Source organism: Andrena cerasifolii, chromosome 6, assembly GCF_050908995.1.
Source record: "Andrena cerasifolii isolate SP2316 chromosome 6, iyAndCera1_principal, whole genome shotgun sequence".
Taxonomy (NCBI): domain Eukaryota; kingdom Metazoa; phylum Arthropoda; class Insecta; order Hymenoptera; family Andrenidae; genus Andrena; species Andrena cerasifolii.
Window position 1 is genome coordinate 9,314,236 of NC_135123.1, and position 15,742 is coordinate 9,329,977.

Sequence of the window (15,742 nt, forward strand, 5' to 3'; positions counted from 1 at the left end):
CGCTATTATCACGATGTTAGGAATATTATGAAAAATCTTTTTATACCTTTAACTTCATATGTACCGGTGATTATGGAAGTGGTATAAGTTATTGCTTATTTAGATCAATGCAATACGAAATAAGCAATAAACTCACTTATTTTGATTTTCGATCATTATCATAGGCACACGTGTCTACTTGTATCAGGTGAACGTTATGGTTGCAATTTTTCCGCCCGCTTTTGTTCTTCGAGCGACACGTTTAAAGTTCACTGCTACCCTACTTATTAGTCTGAAGGTTAAACGAAGGTAATAACATCGCATCGTACCCTCAATACGCTTCGGTATGCGGATTAACTTCGCGCTCCGAAGCTCCACGAGAAAAACGCTATTGACGATGAGTTGTAGGTCGAAAGGGATGCACATAAGCCTGGAAACTAATAGAGGGAGGGAAAAATGAGACCGCAGAATTCGAGCAAAAAAGGTGAGGGAGAAATGAAGCATCGAGAGCTGTACATACGTTCGACGCCCAATTTCTTCGCTTAGACGTTTCACCAGCTTCCTCGAGACCATCTTTTTTCCTCTTTTCTCCAAATTCATAGATCGTACGATAAAAACTGCACTAAGTAATATTCAGAACAGTAGAATATTTGTAACTGCGAACTGATTTTTGTAATTTTTAATTAAGATAAAAATAAATACTGTATGGAATCCTGTTTGGAAAACTGTTATTTTACATGTAACAAATATAAATATAATTCAAGGAAATTGTTTGATTTCGCCCTCCCGTTTTTATCCCAGCAATTTTTTCCATTCAGCCTAGTTCAGTGTATTCTGTGCACTCTATATTTATAATATTAAATTAGGTCGGCAAGACGTTTTCTATTTTCTTCTCTCGGCAGTACATCGCAGCTCACTTTTAGCTCTCTCCCCTGAATAATTCATTGTGAACTGTAACGAGGATAAAATTAAAAAAAAAAAAGGAAGAACCAAGTTATTCAATCACCACACTCTTCTAAAAGTAACGACTCCTGTTCTTAAAACACATGTGTATTTCTCGATATTGCAACACTGCAGTTTTGTCAGTACTTATAGAATACAATTCACGAATGATATACACATCGAATCACGAAGACCGATAGGAGATCTATAGATCAACGTAACATTACCCTACTCTCGAATCACGAGGTAAAAATTTACACATCCACACTTCCTTTTTCATTTAAATTAAACGGGAACTTCCCCTACGATCACACGTTCGGTGCTACGAGAAACTTAACGCAATACTTATGTGGTAAGTGTGAAAGATTTTATACATTTTTTTTTTTCAATTCGCATATTGAATGCAACAAGCTCGCGATCTTAAGAAACGACCCATCACGCGCACTCTTATATTGTTATCAAAGAAACAGACGTTGAAACAGGTGGGAACGGAATGCAAAAATGATTAAATGTAATTTGTAACGAGTCAATGCTGATACATACGCCCCGAGAGCCTTAAAACGCGTAGCGCGTGCGAATATCCTCGAGCTTCTTCGACACCTCAGAAGGCGTTCGTTCCAGATCACCGGATATGCTCTTCTGCTTCGCCGGCTCGATCGAATTGAATTGCTCGCAGAGATCGCCGTCTATGACGTTCTTTACAGGATAGTAATACGATCTAAACGACAAGTGATCTCTCCCGCATAGAGGCGGGTGCTCGGAGCGCATGTGCATCTCCAGATGCTGAAAGAAGTCGTGATCCTCGTGGCTCGTGAAAGGGACCAGCACTCCCACCGTTCCGCTCAACGTCGTGTAAACTAAACTCTCCGAACCGCCAGGGATTAGGGTCGCCTTTTGCAAGGACATGACGGTCTCGCCGACGTGGAAACAGGCCACCGTGTCTGCCTTTTGACTGGCGCCGTTCAGCAGGCCTCTGTCCCACAGTGCTTTATTCCCTGTTGGGTCCTCGTCCACGTCGTCATTAATCCCGCTCGCCAAACGGATCTGTAGAACGATCGCGTGATTAATTAGTTAAGGAAGTCAAGTACCCCTCGGCTGAACAAGGAACAGTGTACTCACGACAGCAATGTTTCCAAATTTGTCAGCGGTGGCTACAGTGTCGTAATCCAGCACGCAGGTGGTGGTGATCCATCTCGGATGAGTATCGTCCGCAAACACTATAAGCTGATTCTCCTGTCGCTTGTATCGGACCGCATAGACCGACTCCTGCACGTCGCTTACGTAAATCCGTTGCCCTATCGCATTGATAGAAACCACGGCGTTGGGGATATGCTTGTTCTCACACTTGCGCAACAATTTCTTCTTGCCCATGTCGTACAAGCGCAACATTCTACCCACGCCGACCAGCACTCGCCCTTGGTACGAGCATATCGCCAAGGGCACTTCGTCCAGCGTGGTTTTATGTAGTAGTTCCAGGCTGGTGCACTCGGCGTTCACTCTGTAAAGACAAGACCTGTTTTCATACCTGTTCCTCGCTTAGAAATTCTTTCCTTTAACGTTTATTTCGTATCAGTACTGCAGGATTATCATCAAGCAAATGGTACAGTGATTGTGTGTAGTTGTCATCATACAGTTTGCTTTCGTGGATTGTCAAATACAGCGGGATTCGGATACTTACTTGTAAGTGTACAGGAAGCCGCCGCTGCTGACTCTGGGATTCAGTTGGAACTCCTTTGCAATGCCAACTATGAGGAACAGCTGATCCCCTTGGTTAGCGAATTTCACGAGACTGAGGCTGTAACAAGGATTTATAGAAGTCAGATTATTTGGTAAAGAACCTTTAACGGACAGAAGTTAGTATTCTTACCACAAGGCAGCTAAATTCTGCTCGAGTCGATGAACCTCAAACGTCTGGCCCGTCGATGGTGCTATAATTCTTATGAGCGACGCCCATAAGCCCGGTCCAGCTCTGGGAGCGCCGAACACCGCTTCGTTAGGCTCCTCCGACAAGAAAGCTTCTGCCAATTCTCTCGCAACTACCGCCTCCTCCGCGCCAGCAGCCTCCTGCATCTCCTCTGCCATTTGCAGCCTTCTTTGCTGCTTTGTCTCTTCCGTGTACGCGTTGTGCTCCGTTTCGATGGCTATCAAATGCGCGGAGTCCGAGTGGATGGCGAACTTTCGCGGGGTGTACTCCAGAGGGAAGCTGATCTGATTGAACACAGCGCCCAGCTTCTCCAGCGCGAGGATCCTCAGGGTATTGGTTGAGATGGCGACGATTCCTTCGGGGCACTGTTCGGAACTGAAGCCCGACGCGAACTCCAGGCTCTCGTAGGATAACGGCGTCAGATGGAAGCGGTTCTGGTAGTAGTAGCTCAACCAGGACCTACTGCTCATCGCGAGCACCGCCTGATTCCCTTGCATCTTTATCCTGAATAGTTTCACGGGACGAGAGCCTAGGTAACGGGTTCGCGTGTCCGCCAGATCGCCAGAGATGGGGTCTAATACTGTTCTCAGCAAAACACCGTTTTGCAAACCTGTGCAGAATTTAAAGACGTGGAGTGAAACTTGAATAGAACGGCGATGATATTTAATAAGCTACGGCTGCAACTTTGCTCACCTATATTTAAGTAGAGACTGGACTGCTGGGGCGACAGTTCCTCCGAATTATTTGCATCCTTGGCACCCATTTCAACGATACACAAACTTTCCGCAGCAGCTGGTAAAGCCTGCATGCTCCTGGGTGCCAAGCAGTCGGACGGATCCAGCGAGATGATCCTCACGGTATTATCCTGGAGGCCAACAGCCAGGAACCACGATCTCTGCTCCCCGACTGCCACGTTACCAAGAGCCATGCACATTACTTCCGATGGCATTTTCTTGCGCTCCGTGTACTCATTCAACTGCCCCGTCTAGGAAACACAGAGCAAGCCAACGTCAGTACGATCGTACCGATGTCTGAAAAAGTGTCCGCTTTTCATCCACTTCGACCGGCTAACAGCCAACCAAGTAAAATGAAAAGCGATATGCTTTTCGCACGTCTTACATCCCTGCGAGTAAATGCCATCGCAGGGAGAACAATCGATGCGAGGTAAGTGATCGGCAATGTAAAAGAGGAGGAAAGAAATCGTGCACACATACAGGATCCATCTCGAAGTATACCAATTCTCCTCCAGTGAGCGCGATCACCACCTGGCGTTGATTCACGGCGCATTTCACTATCGTCTTTTTACCAGGCGCTTTCCATTCGTTCACGCGCTTGTCCGCGCGGATGTGGCGTATCCCATCGGGATATACCTAAAAGGAGAAGACACGGATGTGACTAAGAAACAAGAGTACGGGAAAAATGGAGCTTTGCAATCAGCGACGGATCCAGCCGATCCCCCCCAGAGTAGTAAAGTAGAAAAATATTATGACATTGTGTATTATTCTGTATAAATAATTAATGTGAATTTAATTATTTAGGCTATAGCATCAGATAGAGATATTAAAATATAAATTACAGGCAAATTTTTAAATCTCGTAGAAGAAGATTCAAAAATGTACTTATGTACTTTTACATATTTCGCCCCCTCCAAGAAAGGCTCCTGAGTCCGCCTATGTTTGCAACGAAATTTTCTGTCGAGTCTGTGGTTACCAGAAGTGTTTAGATATATACTAAACATTCAACGATGCGTTGAACTCGTTTTAATCTAGCACTAATATTGCGACCGATACGTGGTGGACCAGGTGCCGGAGATACCATAGTGCGTGTATTTGGGAAGGTAGTGATAATCGAATAACTGTACCTGCACCAGGGCATCCTCGCCTAACGCGGAGCAGCTAAGTGTCGGCGTGGTGCCGAGGAAACCGGAATCGGTCACTTCCTCTACAGTTTCTCCGATACTAAGTACAAGAGTGGCATTGACGAAGGACACTATGATGTAAGCATCATACTCCTCTGTAATCAAAATTAGAAAGCTCAATCTGAATATCTAAGGCACAGGCAAAAATCAAGAAATGGGTAAAACAATAGATTCGTCTTGGTGCCGGTCGGAACACGCTCTTTCATCCTACACACAAAGAGTAGATGGACTTTTTTTTTCGGTGCAAATGAATTCTTATCCCCCGCCAATTTCAAGAGTCCTTACCTTTCTGTCACTCTGTGCTCTGTAGTTCAACCAATAGCATGCTGGTAGCCTGAAAGAGAGAACTGGTGTTTGATAAGAGTGTATCAAGCCACCAGATTCGTTAAAATCGTTTACAAAAACCGACTACTTTCTTCTTCGCATTTATTGTATTGAAAAATTGCAGAGTTAAGTGAAGTAAGTGCTACTCGAGCGCAGTTTACTTTGATACACTCGATGGACATCGGGAAGTGTGCTGTTCTATTACGGTGACATACTATGTTACAAAAATAGAGTACTAAGGCAATGGAAGTAGATTTATAGAGGTGCGCGAGCTGTTTTGTATTAACTCGTTCAGAAACAAATCTTTCCGTGGAGTTTCTATTATGCAACTTGCGAAACGTAAAGATGAAAACTCTTATTCCAAATATCTCTACAATTTTTTAACATAATTGTACTTATTGTAATTAAATTTCAGGTGCAAAGTATTTAGAAGATCCGTTGTCTTTTGTACAGTTAGAACGTTCGATTCGATTTTCATTTAATGTAACGATACTATGCTACTGCAAGAACCAATACTATGCTAGACGATGAACGGTGACTGTATCGGGTCACAATTAGCAAGAAAGTACACGAACAATGCAGAGAAATCGAAAACAGAGCTTGAACTTATTCTGCATTGTCAATTAAGCGTATTATAAAAGCATGCAAACAACTACTGCGTAAGATGCTATTGAACTAACCGTCGATTCTTCTTTTAACAGTCCACACAGCGTTCGGATTACCAGGTAGTTCGCTGACAGCCATTTCGGAGACTTCTAAACCGTGGCGCAATACCCTTAAGGTTGATCGTGGTCCTCTACCACACGCTATGTACAACTGAGGAGTATCTTCGTTCGCCAAATCAGCCACCTGTTGAAACAAACGAGCAATACCGTGACTACGATCCTCTCATTCAATATTCACTTTTAATTTTCATGGAGCTTATCATTCCGAAGTTCACCCTCTCCGTGCAAAAACAAATCGAAGGTGACTAAGAATATTTTCTCTCGCACCATTCCACAGAGAAAAGGCGTATCGCGAAACGCCAATTCTCTACTTTAAAGGTGCATTAATATTTGCTTCTTAAGACACGAAGACACAACGATTAATTCAACATAATTAGTAGAGAGGTGCGGAAACCCGATATGATCGGGAAGCATCCCGATTAGGGTGGAGCGATACTATATAGGCGAAAATTCAAATTTGAATTTTCCGCTCCGTCCTAATTCCGATCCCGCGAAACATTCTCGCCTCGTCCCGACCCGACATTTTCGGTTTCTCGCACAGCTCTAATAATCCTAAATTTACCTGACACGCCATTATGGGCGACAAACTGTCCATTTCATCGACTAGCACTAGATTTCTAAGCGGCCTAGGCGCGAAGAAGAAGGTGTCACCCTCTTCGAGAGGCATAGCCGAACTGAATTCCGGTTCATCATCATCGTCTCCAAGATGTGCAATTTGATAGAGGTAACTAAAAAGAGACCAGATCGGTTAAACTTAAAATTCAGATTAAAAAATAAGATCATTCCTAAATACTATACTTACTGATTACCGAATTCTGAGGCGACGAACAAGAATCCAGTTTTCAGAACGCACATGCTCGCCGCAACGGGTACAGTGTCGAAATACTTCAGCTTGATTTCAGTCACCATGTCCTCGTCCGTCTCGAGGGTGATCTTAAAAATGTCTCCTTGCTCGGTCTGAGCCAGGAAGAAGAACATGCTCTTGGTTTTGTGAGTAGCGGAGCAGACGAATATCATGCCCCTCTCGGGGTCATCTAGATCATTACGTCGCCTGGGAATGGGGCAACGAATGTCGTGCTGGTCCCCTAAATTCTTATACGTCAGATAATTCTCTGAACAAATGAGAACACCGCTGGGCCCATCATTCCCTCCAGGGACGGACACAAGAAAATTTGCATGCTCTTCTAAAGGCTCGCTGTACTTGCGTACAACATGATTCAAACCAAGATCCAGTTCGTACAGAGTCAACGTTTGTTGCGTTTTTATTGCTGCGTCTCCTGTGGGATCGCTATCTGCTTCCTGTAAACCAGAAATCACTACTGTATATCACATTATTCGGCATAGATATTTTCATTTAGAAACGAGAGAAATATTACCTCGTAATCGATCTCTAAACAGGCGAACATAGGGTTTTCAAAGCCTACGTCCACGCCCACTGTATGATAAACCAGTGTGTTACTTTTATGAGCTTCTAATGGCGAAGAAATGGTAAGCCGTGCCTCTGGATCTCTATTTAAAATATATACAAGCTTCTGTTTCTCGATTGCACCTGGAATAAGTACCTTTATCAAAATACTTCGTAAATTATTGCTATAACACGATTGAGAGTAACTTTAACGTAATATCATTCCAGTTAAATATAATCAATGTGAATCAGTTGAAACACGAACCAATGTATAATCATGTGATACGAGACATCTCAATCGTCGAAGGAACTACTCAACAGATTAATATAAAAATAATACCTATCATTACGGCCCTTCCTTTGGGATCTATAGCTAAGTATTGTCCAGGTACGATGCGCCTACAACCGCTCTTCCCGAAGGTTTCCTGGTGTACTTTCTCGAAAACATTCTTCGCAGGGATGTACTCCAGAATTACAATGCGTCCAGAGTCTGATCCGACGACAATGTAATCTTTTGTACCACCGGTCAGCCTGAAGGCCATCAAGGACCTTATGATTCCGAATACTTCTACGGTCAACAATGTGTGAACTTTCCCAGTATTCGGATCCGGTCTCAACAGCTCTAATGACTTCCCGCGCGAGACTAGAATCTCTTGCATCTTGCTACCAGAGAAATTCCCATGCACCGCATGGGTTATTCCCGTGGCGCGTTGGAGCGTCAAGTTGTATAAATACATCGTTGCGTTTGGTTTTCAATCAATGAACAGAAATAAGGGTATGAATGTTCATTGATATAAACGATTCGCATCCATCCTGTAATAAATAATAGAATTACCTAGATTACGCTCGTGCTACGCATTGTTTTAAACGATTATAAATGAAAGATGCCCGCAAACTTATTACACATATTAGAAATGTGATCGATCTAATGTACATTTCGTGATCGGTGAGAGAAACAAGTTCAGTCGTTAAATAAAAATGGAAGCGTCCGTTATATTCGTTCGTAACGCGAAGCTTAATTGTATCAAGTGAACCTCTTTAGATTCAGTAGTATCGTATCGTGAAAGTGAGGTAAAATAGTTGGATAAATGTATCGTAAGATGATTATATAAAATATATGCTAACACGTGTAACGTTAAAAATCTATAAGACGCCACAGAAACGCTTCGAACAGACCGCATTCGGCTGCAAAATGCTTTGCCCTTTACAGAGTAAATTAAGTAGAGAGCGAAAAAAATATTGTTATTTTCCGAAAGGTAAAACTATAGAGAACATTATTTCACCTTGTACGTAAAAGTACTTCCGTTCCTAGCGTCGATGCTCGTCGATATTCCGTGCTCTTCCCAAACCAACGACCATTTGCAATGACCGATTGCATCCCATTTCAGGAGGTTTATTCCTATCAAAATATGTGGAGTGCAGAGAATGTAAACTGTTGCATTTCAAACGGCGAGTCTGCAGTGCCATCTATAATCGGCAGAGTGGGACTACAACATCTATGGCGTGAATATTTAAATTTATATTTGAAACGCACTATTTCTGTAGTAATGATATTATTTACTGATCCCTAAATATAAATGAATATGAACATTTTCGAAAATAGCACGAAAACGTATACCTAGGCCGGTATTCATAGTCGCTACTTATTCTTAAGCAAATGCTTAAACATGCGGCATCCTCTACTATCCTAGTAGCTAGTAAAGGATGCCGAATGCTTAAGCATTTGCTTAAGAATAAGTAGCGACTATGAATACCTAATGTGGGAATGCTCGAAATGAAATAGTAAAGAGGGTTAGGTCCGTCGTAATTTGAAAACCGGCCTAATGTTTGCGACAGCATATTAAATCCCATGGAAAACACAAATAGGATAGGTCGGGTTAGGTTTATTCTTTTCCTTAGAACACAAATAAACGTGTTTACACTGTTCCTAACATTAATTCGTTCTATGTACGCGTCAACTATTAACTTAAACAGAGTAATTATAACATAAAATGAATGTTATTTAACGTTGACGTTGAAACGAGAAAAATATACGAGCTTCCAAAATGATTGGCGTTAGAATGGTGACGCTGAAAATTTTAAGGACGTACGTTAGTAAACCGAAGTTCAACGCTGTCGGTATCAAAGGAAAACTGAAGATAACACAAATGGAAGGATCTGAACATGATCCTGAAGATTTCGATCGCGATGACATAGACGAATTTGAATCTGATTTTATGAATGTCCACGTGTCGCATAAATTGCACGAAAGGTACAACTTAAGGAGTTATGCCCACATGCAAGGTCTGAAAACACAAGTATTTTCGAGATTTTTTTTAAAAGAAATTCGGAGACTTTTTTAAATAAACGGTTGTATATTTGAAAGTATATATTTTAAAGTTCTTGTAGTTTTTTTTGCAATGCGATATCTACATAAATAATGGAATTATAAGCAATCTCACAGCAGCATTTTTTTATCACAGTGACCACTGTAGCTTTGACCTGGTTCATCAGAAATAAAAAATTCGACCAAATTTAGTTAGTGCTTCATTTCCGTTGCGTAGTTTTTATTTTACAGATGAAAAATGATAAAAATATGCACGATTCTGTGGTGAAAATCAATACTTTTGCTATGAGAAGCTGTCATTAAGGACAAGATAATCCAATATAATATCTAAATTCCCGCGAATTTTTTATTTCAGATAAACCAGGTCAGAATTAGAGTGGTCACTGCAAACTACTGAAGAAAAAAATCGATGCTCGGAGATCGCTGATATTTTTTTTATTTATTTATATTTTCCATCGCAAAAATTACCGCAAGTAATTTAACATGTACACTTTTGAATACATAAAGGTTTATTTAAAAAAGTTGTCAAGTTTTTTAAAAAAAAATCCCGAAAATACTTGTGTTTTCAGATCTTGCAGGTGGGCATAATCCCTTAAAACACGAAGGAATATGGATTCCTGAAGAATTTTATATTTAATTCGTTTTCTACGACAAAGCATTGTTATAACTTATGTGGTTGATGAAAATTGTTCCTTGCGTCCCTCCTCCTTTAATATCGCGTGTTCATCAAATTTTGTATTGCTTTTTAGAGAAATGGAAAGGTCTAAGGAGTCGCTGCGACAACGTATAACTAGAAGTAAATATTTCAAGGATCAGCAGCCGAGATTCATTACGTACGTTGAAAAGGACCAGATACAGAATTTACACAAAAGTGATCCGAAAGAATGGACGCCAGAGAAACTGAGCGAAAGTTTCCCAGCTTTACCCGAGACCATAAGAAAAATTTTGAAATCAAAGTGGGTGCCAAAATCGGTGGACACAGTCATTAATTATGACAAACTAGCTATTGAAAATTGGAAAAATTTCAAGACTGGTAAATTAGTAGTAGACCCCGCCTTAGACAAGCACTTAATGAAGTTTAAAAACAGAAAGATCAGTTTAACTGATAGGAAAACCTTGAGCGAGAAATTTGTACCTCCGAAGATGGAGTTTCCAAAGCCGGAAAGTACTCTGTTCTCGAGTATCGTAAAAGACGTTTCTGTAAATAGCAAACAACCCATGTACAAGGAGAAGCAGATTTCATCGAATGAGTATCCTCATAGGGATGAGAGAAGAGTGGCCACGATAAATGAGACAAGCACAGAAATGTCTGTGATCCAAACATACAATATTATGAATAAAGAACATAATAAGAAGAAGTACAAAAAGGAAGGGAAATTAACTATCAACGAATTTATGAAGGAGAAATTGAAGACCTTATACGAAACATCGCCAGAAGAAGGAATAACATTATTAACCACCTACAGAAAACATATAGAATCCAGAACTTTGGAAGACGTAAATGCTAACGTATTAACCAGCGCTAAAAAGGAAGCTGAAGTCGAGGAAGATACAAGTGCTAACGTATTAGCCAGCTCTGAAAACGAAGCTGAAGTTGAGGAAGATACAACTGCTAATGTATTAACCAGCTCTAAAAAGGAAACTGAAGTCGGGGAAGATACAAGTGCTAAAGTATTATCCAGCTCTGAAAACGAAGCTGAAGTCGAGGAAGATACAAGTGCTAACGTATTAGCCAGCTCTGAAAACGAAGCTGAAGTTGAGGAAGATACAACTGCTAATGTATTAACCAGCTCTAAAAAGGAAACTGAAGTCGAGGAAGATACAAGTGCTAACGTATTAGCCAGCTCTGAAAACGATGCTGAAGTTGAGGAAGATACAAGTGCTAACGTATTAGCCAGCTCTGAAAACGATGCTGAAGTTGAGGAAGATACAACTGCTAATGTATTAACCAGCTCTAAAAAGGAAACTGAAGTCGGGGAAGATATAAGTGCTAACATATTAGTCAGCTCTAAAAAGGAAGCTGAAGTCGGGGAAGACAATGTTCCCATGGTAAAGACCCCGCCTAAAGAAACTGCATTAATGGCTATTGCAAAACAAACTCAGGCCAAATTGCCAATTGATCTGAACACTGAATCCAGTAGCTTAGACACCTATGTAAAAGAGTGGAACTCTAGTGTAGAAACAAAGTTTAATTACGCGAAAAGTATAAGAATACCTAAGAATGTATATAAAGAAGGTATGTCGTATAGAATAAAGGATTGTTATTACGACGACGATGGAGAATTTTTGTTCAGAGTGCCAGGTGTAAGGGGTTGATTGCTCTATTGTTATTTAATAAATACAGCTCTTTGTATCCATTATGATTTAGTGTGATTGAACCTTATGCTTATTCTCGTAAAAAGAAACAGAATTTAAACAAATCCAATTGTTCTTACATTTTGCATAAAATTTTATAAACATATTTCGTGGTCACTGTGTTGTTCAACCACGGTACGTGCTAATTTTTGTCGGCAGATGTCCTTAGCATAGTTGCAGCATATTTTACGAAGATTTTTGATGCCGTTACAGATAAATCATTCGTAAAATGGTAAATAATTTCGATTGCTAACTGAACGGCTACTTTCCATTCAGGCGAGGACACGAATTACCCATGCTCGTTCCCCGTTTTCCAACTCACGTGTGAATTCATAATCATTTACTCGTGAACCGGCCAATTTTTCATGCCCCCTCGAGGTTAAGTTTCCTTCACGCGATTTGATTGTCCTGCTTTTTATGGCATTGCATCATTAAGTTTCAGCGATTTGGAGCGAGCGCATTAACATGTCCCCCGTGAATTTCTCCGCGCGAATGTCGATGAATTAAGTAATTACAGGCTGGAAGAATGTACTCGCGTAATGTGGTAATGGTCGCTTGCATGTTATATCCTCTGTAACGAAACTGGTCTCTTCCTTTGCGTACGCGTTTGAGAAAACGACACGGTGTCTTGCCTTGAAGACAGTAAATAATGATGCAACGTATTTAAATAGGAAGTTCGCCACAACAGTATATTTAAGGTTACAATGTCTTTCTGTAGTTTCAGAAGTTTGCGGTGTGTAGAGCGAGCCTCATTGGCATCGCACGGTCTGCACACTCGAAAAAGATATTTGGAAATGGCAACAGAGATTATTCGATGGCACGCACCTGTGATGCTTCGGTGCAGCTGCAACTACCTCGGACTCCAGACATACAAGGTTTATCAGTGAGTTGCATTTCGAAACGGCGGTCGCAGGACTTATATATTTGATTGATCGTGATTTGTCTTCTCTAGGTTCGGTTCTACTCCAACCCTGCGAGGAGACCCAGTTTCTTTTCTCAGTTCCTTGAGAATATTAAGCAGGAGATGCAGAAGAATAAAGAAATGAAAGAGTCATTGAAGAAATTCAGGGAGGAAGCAGAGAGGCTTGAACAGTCGGAGGCATTGCGCTCTGCGAGACAGAAGTTTCAGGCGGTCGAATCTGAAGCTAGCAAGGGTTCTGAAGTTATCAAAGAGAAACTGGATACCTTGAAAGAAAAGGTACGAGTGTTAGCTTTGTAAGCTTCGGTCGCTTTTGATGTTCAATTTCCACTGCACAGGTACAAGAGGTTCTCGAGGAAGCGAGCAAAACGGAGTTGGGTAAAAGAGCTGGGCAGCTAGGAGAGGAAATAACAAAGTCCGCGAAAGGGGCAGCAGAAACAATATCAGAGAAAAGTCAAGCCCTGGGTAAAACGAGTGCATTCCAAACAATATCGCAAACTGCCGAGGCTGTACGCGAAGAATTGGATCATCAAGGAATGCACGGTAAGCTAACTCGGATAATCGAACGCACGAGTGCAGTGTAATCTCTATCATTTTTATGGAAAACTGCAGGGAAGGTTTACGTTCCACCCAAAAAATTGAGGAAAAGGAAAGACATATTAGATACTGTAGATCAGAGATTCGTTGAACCAAACGCAGAGGCTATGGGAGTTGAATTACATAAAGATTCAAAGTTTTACCAGTCGTGGCAGAATTTTAGGGTATGTACTTTAAAGTAGCAGAAATACGCCCGACGCTTACTAAATTATTCACATTGGATAACTCTGTTCTTTTGAAGGATAAAAATCCATATGTAAATAAGGTCTTGGATTGGAAAATCAAATACGAAGAATCCGATAATCCTGTAATTCGTGCTTCCAGAGCGTTGACTGATAAAGTTACAGATATAATGGGCGGTCTGTTTCAAAAGACAGAGCTCTCAGAAACGCTGACAGAAATTTGCAAGCTAGATCCTAGCTTCGACAGAGTGCAATTCTTGAAAGATTGCGAGATGGACATTATCCCGAACATTCTCGAGGCTATGGTAAGGGGGAACCTCGAGATCTTAAAGGACTGGTGCCACGAAGCGCCGTACAACTTAATAGCACAGCCATTGAAGCAAGCAGAGAAATTGGGATATCATTTAGACAGTAAAATTCTAGGTAATTTATACTCCACCAACGTCAATCCCCGTCGTTTCTACATGTAAAATGAGATTCTTAATTTCAGACATCAATAACGTTGACCTACTAATGGGCAAAGTAATGGAGCAGGGACCAGTTTTGCTAATCAGCTTTCAGTGCCAGCAGATTATGTGCGTGAGGGACGCTAAGAACAAAGTTGTGGAAGGGGATCCCGAGAAAATAATGCGCGTCAATTACGTTTGGGTATTATGCCGCGATCCCACGGAACTTAATCCGAAATCTGCGTGGCGCTTGCTCGACCTTAGTGCCACCAGTTCCGAGCAGTTTGTATAGTGTACAGCTCGCACGTACGTCTAGTTGAAAGTTTAAGCAAAAAATTACCGTGACTCTGTGACTGGAGATTAAGCGAGAGCCGACATGTGTTTCTTTATCGCTTTCAATCTGATTACGTTCGAGGGAGCGATCCTGATCGGGATCCCAAATGTGTATATTAATCCATCAGCGATGGATGCCAGCTCCTGTAATTTTAATGGGATAACGACGTCCCTCCAACGCTGTAGCCCGAGTTACAGAAATTTTATAAAGTCTGCAAAGTATCTTGATCGATATACATATATATAATAAGTAGAACGTAAAAGTAAGACATATTGTAGATACGTACTGAGAAGGATAAATTCGCAATACAGTACTTTTCACAGTTGTACGAATGGTACTGTCATTGTGTCACTTCTGTTGCAGAATGTACATTACAGCACACGATCGTTTGTTTCTGGGTTTACGCCTGTATATCAGAACAGCTAATCGAGTACTAATATTGTTTGTCGTTCGATTATGTTTCATGTGGTGATATGCGCGAGTCTCGCATAACAGAGGGTCCCTGATCCCACACATATGTACAAGTTCATGTTAATAGCGTTACATTGTACAGTGCATAGCTGATTAAAAAAGAAGCTATCGATTACTTTTTAAAGATTGTAATATATAAATTAAAATCACTCGTTCTCAAGCTACAATAAACCTCTTGAAGGGGGCTGCCACCTTGGACGATCGAAAAATGGCTTTCTTTTATTTTTTTCTTTGCTTCAACGATAGTTTATAGTATGAAAAAAATGATATTTAGATAGTCCAGATGAGAAATTGTAGAGCCAATCTAGCGAAGCGCAGCGCCGCATAAATTACATAGGCGATGGAGACAGTGAGGCATTCAAAGATATTTTAGGAGATGCCCTAATCGCGTGAAGATTTGACTGTGTGCAGAAAAGACTGTATCGGGCGTGTACAAAAGCGTGTGGGAACGCGGCTCCGAGATCTCAAGAAAACAGCGTAGGGTTTCCGTGAAAAAGGAAGACTGACGTATGCTCGGAAAGCGGCTGATCCGAGAGGAACCAGGCGGAAGAGGCCTATGGGAAGGGACTTCGAAGGACTATTATATGGACCACGAATTGCTAACTAAGGGTAAAGTTGAATTTTTTTTATATATTTCTTTAGTTTTTTGTCATGTAGAAAATGAAGATTTTTGGTTTCTTGTTCTAGGACACACCAGATTGGAGAAGTGCGCAGTGACGATTGGTCTCTAGCACTGACATTTTATTGAAAGAAAAATAAACAAAAAAAATTTCAACAGATGTATAATAAACCTATGATTTTCATGCGTCCAAGGTGGCACCCTCCCTTAATACAAACACTTGTTATACCTGTTTTCCCCTTAAATACTTGTATCATAACTAAACTGAGTTTAATA

At 41.2% G+C, this 15,742-nt stretch overlaps 3 protein-coding genes across 4 annotated transcripts; 2 read left to right on the forward strand and 1 right to left on the reverse strand.

The window, feature by feature from the left end:
* Positions 1 to 1,013: 1,013 nt before the first annotated feature.
* Positions 1,014 to 8,641, reverse strand: Sf3b3 (splicing factor 3B subunit 3). Its single transcript, XM_076814337.1, has 13 exons — positions 8,501 to 8,641; positions 7,558 to 8,030; positions 7,189 to 7,361; positions 6,615 to 7,111; positions 6,375 to 6,540; positions 5,768 to 5,936; positions 4,707 to 4,858; positions 4,060 to 4,215; positions 3,539 to 3,830; positions 2,789 to 3,455; positions 2,600 to 2,716; positions 2,041 to 2,419; positions 1,014 to 1,965 (listed from the first exon to the last, which is right to left on the reverse strand). The coding sequence occupies exons 2-13, from the start codon at positions 7,952 to 7,954 to the stop codon at positions 1,477 to 1,479; spliced, it is 3,654 nt and encodes a 1,217-aa protein (XP_076670452.1). The 5' UTR covers positions 7,955 to 8,030; positions 8,501 to 8,641; the 3' UTR covers positions 1,014 to 1,476.
* Positions 8,642 to 9,067: 426 nt separating this feature from the next.
* LOC143369908 (uncharacterized) lies at positions 9,068 to 11,903 on the forward strand. The gene is made up of 2 exons (XM_076814379.1): positions 9,068 to 9,468; positions 10,293 to 11,903. The coding sequence occupies exons 1-2, from the start codon at positions 9,263 to 9,265 to the stop codon at positions 11,857 to 11,859; spliced, it is 1,773 nt and encodes a 590-aa protein (XP_076670494.1). The 5' UTR covers positions 9,068 to 9,262; the 3' UTR covers positions 11,860 to 11,903.
* Positions 11,904 to 11,999: 96 nt separating this feature from the next.
* LOC143369912 (mitochondrial import inner membrane translocase subunit TIM44) lies at positions 12,000 to 15,056 on the forward strand. 2 transcript variants are annotated; one of them, XM_076814389.1, is made up of 7 exons: positions 12,000 to 12,130; positions 12,617 to 12,781; positions 12,851 to 13,096; positions 13,156 to 13,360; positions 13,430 to 13,578; positions 13,656 to 14,019; positions 14,087 to 15,056. In XM_076814389.1, the coding sequence occupies exons 1-7, from the start codon at positions 12,128 to 12,130 to the stop codon at positions 14,332 to 14,334; spliced, it is 1,380 nt and encodes a 459-aa protein (XP_076670504.1). In that variant the 5' UTR covers positions 12,000 to 12,127; the 3' UTR covers positions 14,335 to 15,056. The 2 variants fall into 2 exon arrangements, with proteins under 2 accessions (XP_076670504.1, XP_076670503.1); XM_076814388.1 differs by lacking the exon at positions 12,000 to 12,130 and adding an exon at positions 12,283 to 12,442.
* The last annotated feature ends 686 nt before the right edge of the window (positions 15,057 to 15,742 follow it).